Source organism: Schistocerca americana, chromosome 2 (assembly GCF_021461395.2).
Source record: "Schistocerca americana isolate TAMUIC-IGC-003095 chromosome 2, iqSchAmer2.1, whole genome shotgun sequence".
Taxonomy (NCBI): Eukaryota; Metazoa; Arthropoda; class Insecta; order Orthoptera; family Acrididae; genus Schistocerca; species Schistocerca americana.
The window spans coordinates 256,986,311-256,999,218 of record NC_060120.1 but is presented as its reverse complement, the minus strand read 5'-3'; the positions used below and the strand labels follow the sequence as shown (position 1 = coordinate 256,999,218).

General features: G+C 39.0%; 1 protein-coding gene across 1 annotated transcript in view; it reads right to left on the bottom strand.

Annotated features, from left to right (window-relative positions):
• Positions 1 to 12,908, bottom strand: part of LOC124595722 (ryanodine receptor) — a 690,379-nt gene that overhangs the window by 286,045 nt on the left and 391,426 nt on the right. Inside the window, exons 38-39 of the mRNA XM_047134588.1 lie at positions 1,639 to 1,836; positions 294 to 431 (exon numbers count right to left, since the gene is read on the bottom strand). Of these exons, the coding sequence (XP_046990544.1) occupies positions 294 to 431; positions 1,639 to 1,836 (336 nt within the window). The remainder of the gene's footprint in view (positions 1 to 293; positions 432 to 1,638; positions 1,837 to 12,908) is intronic.

Genomic DNA, 12,908 nt, shown 5'->3' with positions numbered 1-12,908 from the left:
TTCAGCTGCCAAGAATTCTTCCGGGTTGTATGGCTGTGGTCCATGGAACTCTTCTATCCGTGACGTTTCGTCCAAAGCTCTGAAGATGTCCAACATAGTTTTGGACGAAATGTCAGGGATAGAAGAGTTCCATGGACCGCGACCACACAACCCAGAAGAATTCTCGGAATTAGACCAATGTTTTAACATATGTATGTACGGTAGCTACTTGTGTGTAGATTATCTTACAAACAAAATGTTTCATTTGATCCTTATTTGATTATAAGATATTAATAAAACAGTGTGATACATACGCTATATCAGTCATTTTCATCTGAGGTCTAACTGATTCTGTTTTTAGAGACCTAAGGCTGTGTCTCATATCAGGATTCTCATATAATTCTTTCAGTTCTTGACCAAGTGGAATTATGTACTCATTCTTACATGCCTCCCTGTAAGAAAGTACACAAGAAGGAGATGTAATTTTTTACATATTACTAACATTGGTTCAAGGGGTAGTAAAGTCAAACATATTATAAGCAGAAGAAACCTTTATCATTTCACCTTTCTGTGTCTCCCTTGTAGCCAGACAAACAAGTATTCACATTAACTCATAAACAACACAGTAATTAATAACATTAATAATAGGTGTAAAGTGCAACATATCATCTGTTGAAAACAAGCAACTGTCATAAGTAGATGTTCATCTTCTCTCACTGCTGTTATTAATACCCATTTAGACTGGTTTTGGTTACAGTGTATTTATACCAACAAAAACATCAATGACTGAATTTATCTTTATCAGTAAACAATGAAAAGCTGAAAATCCAACAGAAAACAGTGTTACCAAAGAACACAGTTCAAATGGTGTGTAGAGGAGGATTTGGTAGAACTTTCAAATCTGCACACAATGAATGCTCAGTTTTCTGCCTAACAATCTAATGATAACTAAAATATTTTTATTTCATAGGAATAAAACTCCCTTTTGGGAGCTAAAGAAAGAGAAGGCTCTTTGATCTTTATGGCACACTGTTTTGTAATAGACATGTGATAGACATTTTTATTTTTATTCATTATCCACAGAGGTAGTAGAAAAGCATTATATGTAAATATAGTATGAGCTCAATAAAGACAACTTCAATAAATATGGATATAAACTAAAAGAGAGGCCTTGAACAATAAAGATGCATAACACGAGAACACCAAATGTTGTTGACAGTTTAATGTCATCAGTTCACTACTTTCTTGACCCTATCTTCCTCTATGATTCACAATGATCTGCTGATGGTCTTAAGTCGTACTGTTTCTTCAATTTTCTTTCACCTCCGAAATATGAATGCCATGACTCTGAAATAACATAATTCAGGGCTGAATTCTTCATGGCACTTCACTTTACTTCTTGATTCATAAGCTGGACAATTACAACTTTTTCTTTATTTCTATATGAAGTTCCTACTTTCTCTGTTCCTCATAAAATGTAACTAAAGATGAACTAAATTTTTTTTTATTTTTTTCCAAATTTTAGTTCATGACAACTTTAGAGACCGATGAGTACTTTACACAATGGTTGAAATGCACCAGACCGATATGTACAAAATGAGAGATTGTAGCAAAGCAGAAGACTTAAGTTTTACTCTAGCCACTGCAGCAGACACTTACATTGTTGTTGCATGTGATTCCAGGTGAAGTGCTATAAGTAAGTCATAAAATCCCTGTCGTAGTGGACCAGACATGTACTCTGAGCGAATAGCATACAGCAACTGTTTCTGATCCACATGTTGGCACAGGGCGTGAGCTGCACGGTAGTTTGACTGGTAGCACAATGCAGCGTACAAAGTTAAGGTGTGAGCATGGAAACTGTTAAATAAACAGAATTCATTAGCAAGGCAATTAACAATCACCACAAAAACATTTTCCTTACAATAATTTCCTCAACTGAGCATATGATGGGTGTATCCATCTATATCTACATGCATACACTGCAAACATGTGAAGTGTATGGCAAAGGGTACTTAGTACAGAACCATATATTAAAGTTTCTTCCTGTTCTCATCGCTTATAGAGTGTAGAAAGAATGACTGCTTAAATGTCTCTGTGCTTGCTGTAACTAGTCCATTTTGTATTCATGGTTCCAACAGAAGCAAAAACCTCTACATTCTTCACTTAATAGTGAATTTGGAATTTAATAGGTAGGATATCATGAGGTAATTTGCTTCTATCTTCAAGAGTTTCCCAATTCAGGTTTTTTCAATTCAATTTTTCCATTATGCTCTCAGATGACTGCAACAGACATGTGATCATTCGTGCTGGCCTGCTTTGTTCACATTCAATATCATTTGTTAGTCTTATTTGGTATGGGTTCCACACATGTGAGTAATATTCTAAGATGGGATGCACAAGTGATTTATAAGCAGTCTTCTTTGGAGACTGACTACATTTTCTCAGTATCCTGCCACCTGCCTTAAACACACGTATGACTGAGCCTATGTCATCATTCCATTTCATTTCCCTACAAAATGATACTCTCAGTTATTTGTATGAGTTTACTGATTTTAATTAAGAATAACTGATATTGCACTCATAGGATATTAAATTTTGTTTTGTTTTGTGAAATGCATAGCTTTACATACCTGTGCATTTGAAGCAAGTTACCTCTGTTTTGCACTATTTTGAAATCTTACCAATATCTGACTGAATGTTTCTAGAGTTTTTTGGACAGTAATTGCATCATCTGCAAAAAGTCTGATGTTACTGTTAATTTTGTACACAAGGTCATTAATGTACAACATGAACTGCAAGGTCTCAACATACTTCCCTGGAGCTCGCCTGAAATTACTTCTATTTCTGTCGATGACTCTCCATCCGAGATAACATGCTGCATTCTCCTTACCAAGAAGTCTCAATGCAGTTACAAATTTTGTTTAATACCTCACATATTCATACTTTTGTTAATAAACATTGGTGTGGTACTGGGTCAAATACTTTTCAGAAGTCAAGAAATACAGCATCACCTGACTGCCTGATCCATTGCTTTCAGGGTGCCATGATCCATGCTGCTTGGCATGGAGGAGGTCATTCTGTTTGAGATACCTCATTATGTTTGAGATCAGAATATGTTCTAAGATCTTATAACAAATCAATACCCATGATATTGGACAATAGTTTTGTGGATCACTTCTACTATCCTTCCTGTAGATGGGTGTGATCTGTTCTTTCTTCCAGCTACTGGGCACAGTCTTTTGTTCGAGGGCTCTACAGTAGATTACTGTTAGAAGAGGGGCCAACTCAGCTGCAAATTCAGTGTAGAATCTAGAAGGGATTCAGTCAGGCCCTGGAACTTTGTTCAATTTTCACGATTTCAGCTGTTTCTCAACACCACTGACACTAATACATATTTCATTCATCTTTTCAGTGGTACGAGAATTAAATTGGGGTAACTGAAAACAGAACTAAGCGTTTCAACTTTTAGTTTGCTATTCTCAAATCGGTTTGGAAGGTGGCAACTGCTGAAACGTAGGTACAGTTGGTGGTTGGTGAGGTTAATGAGGCCAGAGATGTGGATGGAGCCAACAGAGAGGAGGTAGTCAACATTGTGCATAAACTTGTTGGCATAGGAGGGTACTTTCCAGGTACCCATGGCTGTGCCACAGATTTGTTGGTAGTTTTTTTTTTTTTTTTTTTTTTTTTTTTTTTTTTTTTTTTTTTTTTTTTTTTTTTTTTTAGGGTCATCAGTCTTCTGATTGGTTTGATGTGGCCTGCCACAAATTCCTCTCCTGTACCAACCAACCTCTTCAACTGAGAGTAGCACTTTCAACTTACGTCCTCAATTATTTGCTGGATGTATTCCAGTCTCTGTCTTCCTCTACAGCTCCCTCTAGTACCAAAGTGAATAGGCATTTTGTTGCCACTTTCCCCAATGATGTTAGAAATTCTGATGGAATGTTATTTGTCCCTTCTGCTTATTTGATCTTATGTCCTCCAAAGCACTTTAAAATTCTGATTCTAATACTAGATCACTTATCTCTTCTAAATTGACTCCTCTTTCTTCTTCTATCACATCAGACAAACGCCCTCCTCACAGACGTTTTCAATGTGTTCTTTCCACCTATCTGCACATTTTTCATGCAGTCATTTCGTCTTAGCTCCCCCTGCACTTCCTATTTATTTCATTCCTCAGCGACTTGTATTTCTGTATTCCTGAATTTCCCAGAACATTTTTGTACTTCCTGGTTTCATCCATCAACTGAAGTATTTCTTGTGTTACTCATGGTTTCTTCGGAGTTACCTTCTTTGTACCAACATTTTTCCTTCCAACTTCTGTGATGGCCCTTGTTAGAGATGTCCATTCCTCTCCAGCTGTACTTCCTACTGAGCTATTCCTTATTGCTGTATATATAGCCTTAGAGAATTTCAAGCATACCTCGTCATTCCTTAGTACTTTTGTATCCTACTTTTTTGCATATTGATTCTTCATGACCAATGTCTTGAACTTCAGTCTACTCTCCATGGCTACTATATTGTGATCTGAGTCTATATCTGCTCCTGGGTATGTCTTACAGTCCAGTATCTGATTTCGGAACCTGTGTCTGACCATGATGTAATCCAACTGAAATATTCCTGTATCACCTGGCATTTTCCAAGTACTGGTATATCTCCTCCTCTTGTGATTCTTGAACAGAGTATTCGCTATTACTAGCTGAAATTTGTTACAAAACTCAATTAATCTTTCTTCTCTCTCATTCCTTGTCCCAAGCCAGTATTCTCCTGTAACCTTTTCTTCTATTCCTTCCTCTACAACCACATTCCAGTCCCCCATGACTATTAAGTTTTCATCTCCCTTTACATACTGTATTACCCTTTCAGTATCCTCATATACTTTCTCTACCTCTTCATCTTCAGCTTACAACATCGGCATGTATACCTGAACTATTGTTGTTGGTGTTGGTTTGCTGTCAATTCTGATAAGAACAACCCTAACACTGAACTGTTCACAGTAACACATTCTCTGCCCTACCTTCCTATTCATATTGATTCCTACTCCTGTTATACCATTTTATGCTGTTGTTGATATTACCCTATACTTACTGACCATAAATCCTTGTCTTCTTTCCATTTCACTTCACTGACCCCTACTGTATCTAGACTGAACCTTTATATTTCTCTTTTCAGATTTTCTAGTTTCCCTACCACTTTCAAGCTTCTGACATTCCACACCCCAACTCGTAGAACTTTCTTCACTGATTATTCAGTCTTTTACTCATAGTCACTCCCCCTTGGCAGTCCACTCCTGGAGAACTGAATGTGGGACTGTTCTGGAATCTTTTGCCAATGGAGAGATCATCATGACACTTTTTCAATTACAGGCAACTAGTCCTGTGGATACACGTTATGTGTCTTTAATGCAGTGCCTTGTGCATCCTCATACTGTGTCTCATTGCTGATTCTTCTGCCATTACGGGCAGTTTCCCACCCCTATGAGAAGAGAGTGTCCTGAACCTCTGCCTAGTCCTCTGTCCTCTTTGACAGGGGTGTTGGCAGAATGGGGTAACTTCTTATGTCAGAAGTCTTTGGCCGCCAGTGCTGATTATTAATAAAAATTTAAGGAGTGATGGGATTCAAACCTGAGCAAACCTGAGACCAAAGATGTTTTGATTACTAATCAAAGAAGCTATGCCTTTTTTTTATCTCATTTTGATCGTTACTGTTCATTGCATTTGGTCGGAGCAGACATCCCATGACACCTGTTCAAGTTCATCGTTGATCTGTTCACTCGGTTTTTTCATTATAGAGGGCAGCTAACCCTCTGACCGAACACACTGAGCTACTGTGCCGGCTTTCCCTACCACTGACCATGGGTTTATTTGGTATAACTTCCCTTTAAAGGATTAGCTGCATGCTAGGATAAAAGAAGTAAGGTATGAGGAGTAAGGTGTTGGGTTCGGAGACTGAAGGGCATTGGGAGAGGTAGTGTTCAACAGTGTCAAGACCATGGGCATGGGGGATGTTGGTGTATGGGGAGGTGGCATCAGCAGTGATAACTAGGGATGCAGGAGGTAAAGAATTGGAGTAGGTGGAGAGTCAATGAAGGAAGTGGTTGGTATCTTTGACACTGGAGGCTCGATTTTGGGCACCTAGTTGGAAGTGTTGGTCCATGTGGTCTAAAACTGAAACTTCCTGGCAGATTAAAACTGTGTGCCCGACCGAGACTCGAACTCGGGACCTTTGCCTTTCGCGGGCAAGTGCTCTACCATCTGAGCTACCGAAGCATGACTCACGCCCGGTCCTCACAGCTTTACTTCTGCCAGTATCTCGTCTCCTACCTTCCACTTGCCCGCGAAAGGCAATGGTCCCGAGTTCGAGTCACGGTCGGGCACACAGTTTTAATCTGCCAGGAAGTTTCATATCAGTGCACACTCCGCTGCAGAGTGAAAATCTCATTCTGGAGGTCTAAAATTTTTTCAGTGGTGCCACAATAACAAGCTATAATTGGGCATTCAGAACTGTTTGGCTTGTGGATTTTGGGGAGCATGTAGGCTCCGCTGCCAATAGTATCCCAGCCTCAGCCTTCCGTAACCTACTGTCCCCACACTGTCCACCATCTCTGTCCTATCACCTCCTCTCAAATCACATCTTCTTACCCTCATTGTGAGGCAATCCTTGCCAATGCACCCATGTGTCTCTTCCCCTCTCTGCTTCTCTCTTTTTCCACTCCCCATTTCCCTCCTCCCCCTTAGCCTCCCGACACTGGACCTTGCAGGCTTGTCCTGCCACCTTCTAGTCCTTGCAAGCTCCACCAGACAGTCCCCCCCCCCCCCCCCCCCCAAATCCATACCCTGCTACCACTCCCACTTCCTCGCCAGATTCAGGATTGCTGCTTGTGTTCAACGCAATAACTGCAGTATGGCCAAAGCAGCCAGAGATAGTGGTCATGTGTGCAGCAGGTTTGCCTGCTAGCATGCATCTGTCTGCGTGTATGTTATCCTTTCTTGTCTGAGGAAGTCTTTCTGTTGTGCGTGTCCGGAACTCAACGTCTCATCTTTATGGTGAGTAGCAGTCTATTATTTTCATTATTGTTAATATTAGTATCTATATCATTCATATTTCACCAACTGTGACATGGTTGCATTTGCTGTGGTGTTAGAAGTAAACTGGAGCTGAACTTCTGTATCTTCCTTAATGAAGGAACATTGGAAAACAAAATTCATTATTTCTGCTTTTGCTTTGCAACCCTCAATTTCAGTCCCTATATCATCCATGACTATGTGGACAGTAATGTACTCTGTTTCCACTGCCATCCTTTATGTATGACCTGAATTTCACTGGGAGTTGTGAGAGATCTTTAAATACGATTCTGCTATGGTAATCACTGAAGGCTTCATAGGCTGCCCTCTTGACAGCCAAATGCATTTCGTACAAAATCTCTCTATCTACAACCCTACGCTTTATTTTACACCTATTTCGCAGTACTTGCTTATTTCTTTAGAAGTTTCTTGAAAGTGGCTGTATTCCTTGGAAGGTCTCTCCTTTCATGAATTGTTCTACTAGGAACATACCACACAGTTATAATTAAAGTGAAGCAACACACAGAAGCTCAGTGTTGGCTGTAATTATCATATGGCAGCAAAACTTGGTAGATATGCTAATGTGTTAATGCAGGACTGATTCAAACTGGGAAAAAATTAATTCCCATTTTGACCACCAGGTGCAAATCTGGTGATGTACATCTACATATATATGTACATCTACTCTCTGCAAAACACCAATGAGGTGCATGTCAGATGGTAAATCCCACTGTACCAGTTAATAGTTTCTTCCCATTCCATTCACATATAGGGCACGGGAAGAATGATTGTTTGAATGCCTCTGTGTTTGCAGTAATTATTCTAAACTTATCCTCAAGATTCATGTGTGAGTGATACGTGTTGGATTCCAATATATTCCTAGAATCTTCATTTAAAGCCTGTTCTTGAAACTCTGTTAATAGATTTTCTTGGCATAGTTTACGTCTAACTTCAAGAGCCTTCCAGTTCAGTTCCTTCAGTATCTCTGTGTCACTCCCATGGATCAAACAACTTGAGTGTCTCTGTGTCACTCCCATGGATCGAACAAACCTGTTACCATTTGTGCTGCCCTTCTCTGTAATGTTCAGTATCCCATTAGTCCTATTTGGCATGGGTCCCACACACCTCAGCAATATCCTAGGATGGGTCGCATGAGTGATTTGTAAGCAATCTCTTTTGTAGACTGGTTGCAATTCCCCAGTATTCTACCACATGAATAAGCCTATGTGATAATTCCATTTCATATCCCTACAAAGACTTACACCCACGTGTTTATATGAGTTGGCCAATTCCAACAGTGACCCATTGATATTATAGTCATAGGATACTATGTTTTTTTGTTTTACACTTCTGAACATTTAAAGCAAGATGGCAACCTTTGTACCACTTTGAAATCTTATCGAGATCTGACTGAATATTTATGCAGCTTGTTGCAGATAGTACTTGATTATAGATAAGCGTCTCATCTGAAAAAAGTATGATGTTACCATTAATACTGTCTGCATGGTCATTAATATACAACATGAACAGCAAAGGTCCCAACACACTTTCCTGGAGAACAATCGAAGTTGCTTCTGTATTTGATGAGGACTCTCCATGTAAGGTAACATGCTGCATCCTCCCTACAAAAAAGTCCTCAATCCAGTCACAAATTTCACTTGATACCCCATATGACTGTACTTTTGATAATAATCATAGGTGTAGCATTGAGACAAATACTTTGCAGAAATCAAGAAATACTTCATCTACCTGACTGCCTTGATTCAAAGCTTTCACATGTCACGTGACAAAAGTGCGAGTTGGGTTTCACATGATGCTGGCTGGCAATGAGGAGGTCATTCTGTTGAAGGTACCTAATTATGTTTGAGCTCAGAATGTATTCTAAGACTCTACAATAAATTGATGTCAGGGATACTGAACAGTAGTTTTGTGGATCACTTCTACTACCCTTCTTGTAGACAGCTGTGATCTGTGCTTTTATTCCAAGAATTGGGCACAGTTTTTTATTTGAGGGATCTACGATAGATTATAGTATAGAACATGACAGGGATTCATCAGGCCCTGGAGATTTCTTCAATTTTAATCACTTCAGCTGTTTCTCAACACCACTGATACCAGTACTTATTTTGTTCATCTTTTCAGTGGTATGAGGATTAAATTGGGGCAATTATCTGGGGTTTCCTTTTGTAAAGGAACATTTGAAAACAGAATTAAATATTTTAGCTTTTGTTTTGCTCCCCTCAGTTTCAATTCCCGTCTCACTCACTTAGGACTGTACACTAACTTTGGTGCCACTAACAGCCTTAACATATAACCATAATTTCTTTGAGTTTTGTGAAAAATCATTTGACAATACTCTGCTACGGTAGTCATTTGTAGGCATCACACATTGCTCTCCTGACAGCCAAACACGTTTTATTCAGTATCTCTCTAGCTATAGCCTTTGTTTTGATCTATTATCCAGTAATCTCTGTTTCTTTAGAGTTTCTTTACAGTGACTGTATATCATGGAAGTTCCCATACCATGAGTGATCAGTGTGGCTATCTAGAAGAGAGACCATGTGCTGTTTGTGAAACTGTTTTATGTGAATGGTAGAAATGCTGCATTGAGAGTATCACTGACTGGAAGGTCTGATGAGAAGCCCAGTCTCATTAAATGGTTTAAACAAGATGATAATGAAATTCGAAAACACAGGTGAGCTTGGTGTGGCACCTGAAAGAGGAAGGCATCACCCATTTCCCATTAGCCTATTCTTTCAAAACACAGATTTACCACAAAAATCTCATTATTTCAAATTTCAGATTTTAGTCAACTTTCTATATCTATTATTACGTGAGCTCCACCGCTTTTTAAGTCTGCTAAAAACTCTGGGACTTTGTTGAGAATGCTTTAACAAATGACCAGTAGGATTTTGATCATTTCATCTGTGGGGACCAGTCCTTAGGCTCTTATCATAATGTTTTGGGGTGTTCTACTCTTTGAAGTCTCTGGCTCAAGGTTTCTGCCCAGCTTTTTATCAGATCACCCCTGTAAGTTTTGGGAACAGTGCTATAGAATACGAGATCCTTAAAACCCCATGAACAAGGCTGGTCTTCTCAAACCTCTCTGACATTCACTGGAATGATCCAAATGTGACCTCATCCCCAAAACAACTTTCATTGTTTGTTCCAACGTGTGCCAAAATCTGCGATTGGTTGCAGCTTGTTTTCTCTACGGTTGCTGGAATAGTTTTTTCAACAAATAGAATGAGACTCCTAGGTATACATATAGAGCAAACAAGGTACTCCATCCCATCTCTTATTGCTCTTTCCCTGTGAGGTAAAATTATGCATCTTATGTTTGAACTGCTGACAATTTACAGACCCTTATCTTTTGAGTTTGTCTCTCCTTGACACAGGATGCAGCAGGTTTCTCAACAAGTGTAGTGTGTCTCACTTTCTCACTGAGCTTGTTGGTTATGGGGATGTGTGGAATGCTACGAGTTCTCCCTGATCCTTTCCTCCACTGTACAGGGATCCTTGATCTATCACTGACATGACACCCACAGGCAAGTGCATGAGCAGTGATGGGCCCTGAACTTCCTGCAGATTAGACAGTATCCTCTGGAGACAATAGTGCTTGAGGTGTCTTTGGTATGTCTGGTACATAACTCTCAAAAATTTGCCAAACACTTCCTTTTGAAGCAGCTTCCAGTTACTTGACAGTAGCTAAGACAATTTTCAGTTGGTTACAAACATCAACTAATTCATCCCTTGCCTGAGAACAGCATTCACAGCGGGGTTTTATCTGTACGCTAAATAATTAACATCAAAATTGTTTTAATTTCAGGATCTGTTAAGCTTGAGAGTTCCCTTTAGGAACTGAAGCTATGGCACTTAAGAAAGTGGTTTATGTAAACAACAAAAGAAATACCTGGGACAAAATTTACGTATATCTAGAAGGTTAAGTATGTTTCTTGAACTTTTTCAAGGTTAAACTTATAAACAGACTCAAGAAAAAAGTCAAAAACAGTGTTATGTCATGACCAGTATACACAATATTAATTACCATTGATGTGAAAAACTAAATATTGTATTAAAAGATAACAACAAAGTTCTTTCTGTCATGCATGGAATCAGAAAATGTTCAAGAAGCATTATATTTGAAGTAGACAAGATTTTCAACTTAAATTAACAATGTTGAAGGAAATGATCCTTTTACATAATTAGCATGAGAATGTTTCTGAAATGCTTGATTATACCCCAAGCACTAAACATACAGTGTGTATCAAAAAGAATCATCTGATTTGGCATGTCTATATTTCTGAAGTCCGCAGCTCGTGGTCTTGCAGTAGTGTTCTTGCTTCCCGTGCATTGGGTCCCATGCTCCTCAGAGTATGGGACCTCACACACACATATTTCTAACTAATAAACATATACAATGACTTGTTTTTTGCTGAATGGGAAACTCAAGTTTTTTTCATAACTTTTCATAGGTGTTCAATATGCCCCCTTTGAGATGCATGGCACACTTCAATGCAGTATTCCAATTGTTCCCACACTGCAGAGAGCATTTCTTGAGTTAAGCTTCCATAGCTGCTGTTATGCAACATCTCAGTTCATGCATTGCTGCTGGTAATGAAGGCACATAAACAAAGTCTTTTGTAAGCCCCCACAAGAAATAATTACATACACTCAAGTCCGGTAACCTTGAAGGCCAGTAATGTAAGGCTGAATCATTTGGTCCAGTGTAACTGATCCATCATTCAGTAATCCTTTGATTTAAAAATTCCTGCACTCCCAGATGCCAGTATGGTGGTACCCCATACTGTTGGTAAATGAAGTTGTTCGAATCAGTCTCCAACTGTGGGAAAAGAAAGTTCCCAAGCATATTGAGATATGTGCTTCCTGTAATAATATTTTCGGAAAAGAAAATTGGATCATATATTTTTTAACGTGAAACTGCACAAAACACATTAAATTTTGGAGAGCCCCTCTCGTGTTGTGCAACTTCATGTATTTGTTCCATACCCCATATTCTCACATCATGACTGTTCACCTTTCCATTTAAATGGAATGTTGCCTCATCACTAAACAGTAAGTGTGGGAGAAAACTGTCATCCTACATCTTGGCAAGAATGAAATTACAGAACTCCACACATAGTTGTTTGTCACCTTCATGAAGAACTTGCAGTAACTGAATTTTGTATGGTTTCACATGTAAACATCGATGCAACACATGGCCAGACAGACATCGAGGGCATGTTGAGCTGTCAAGTTACGTGGCGAATGGATTTCTGCAAACTCCTTGTGAAACTATGCTAGATGCGTCTGAAGTCTGTTTCAGACACTTGGGGATGGCCTGGCAATTTGTTTTTAGACAAACAATCTGTTTCTCAGAATTGTTCATGCCATCATCTAATGCTCTGTGCTGTAAGAGTATCCACACCATACCTAGTATGAAAGTCATGCTGAACAATTATTACTGACCACACTGTGGAAAACGTACAACAAAAAACACTGTCTGTTGACCCGGCACCATTTTTACTAGAACTGAAGCGAGCACACACTGGTGCTACCTTGTGGGAACTATGTAAAACTCAAGAGTTTGTTTCCTCCAACATCAGATTGTTCATGCACGTATCTCAAATAACATAGTAGTTACGATTGTGTTTTAAATCGGATGTTTCTTTTTGATACACCCTGTATATCTGTATCCAAGATTAGCTGAGAATGAAGAATAATCATCATATAACTATACTAGTATTCAAGCAAACACTGCCACTAAGTAGTATTTTATTTGACTTTTAGTCACATCTTGCTGAAAGACTCCATTTCGAAAAAAGTGTTTAAGCAGTCATTCTTCTCTCACACTATTCATAAAATAGT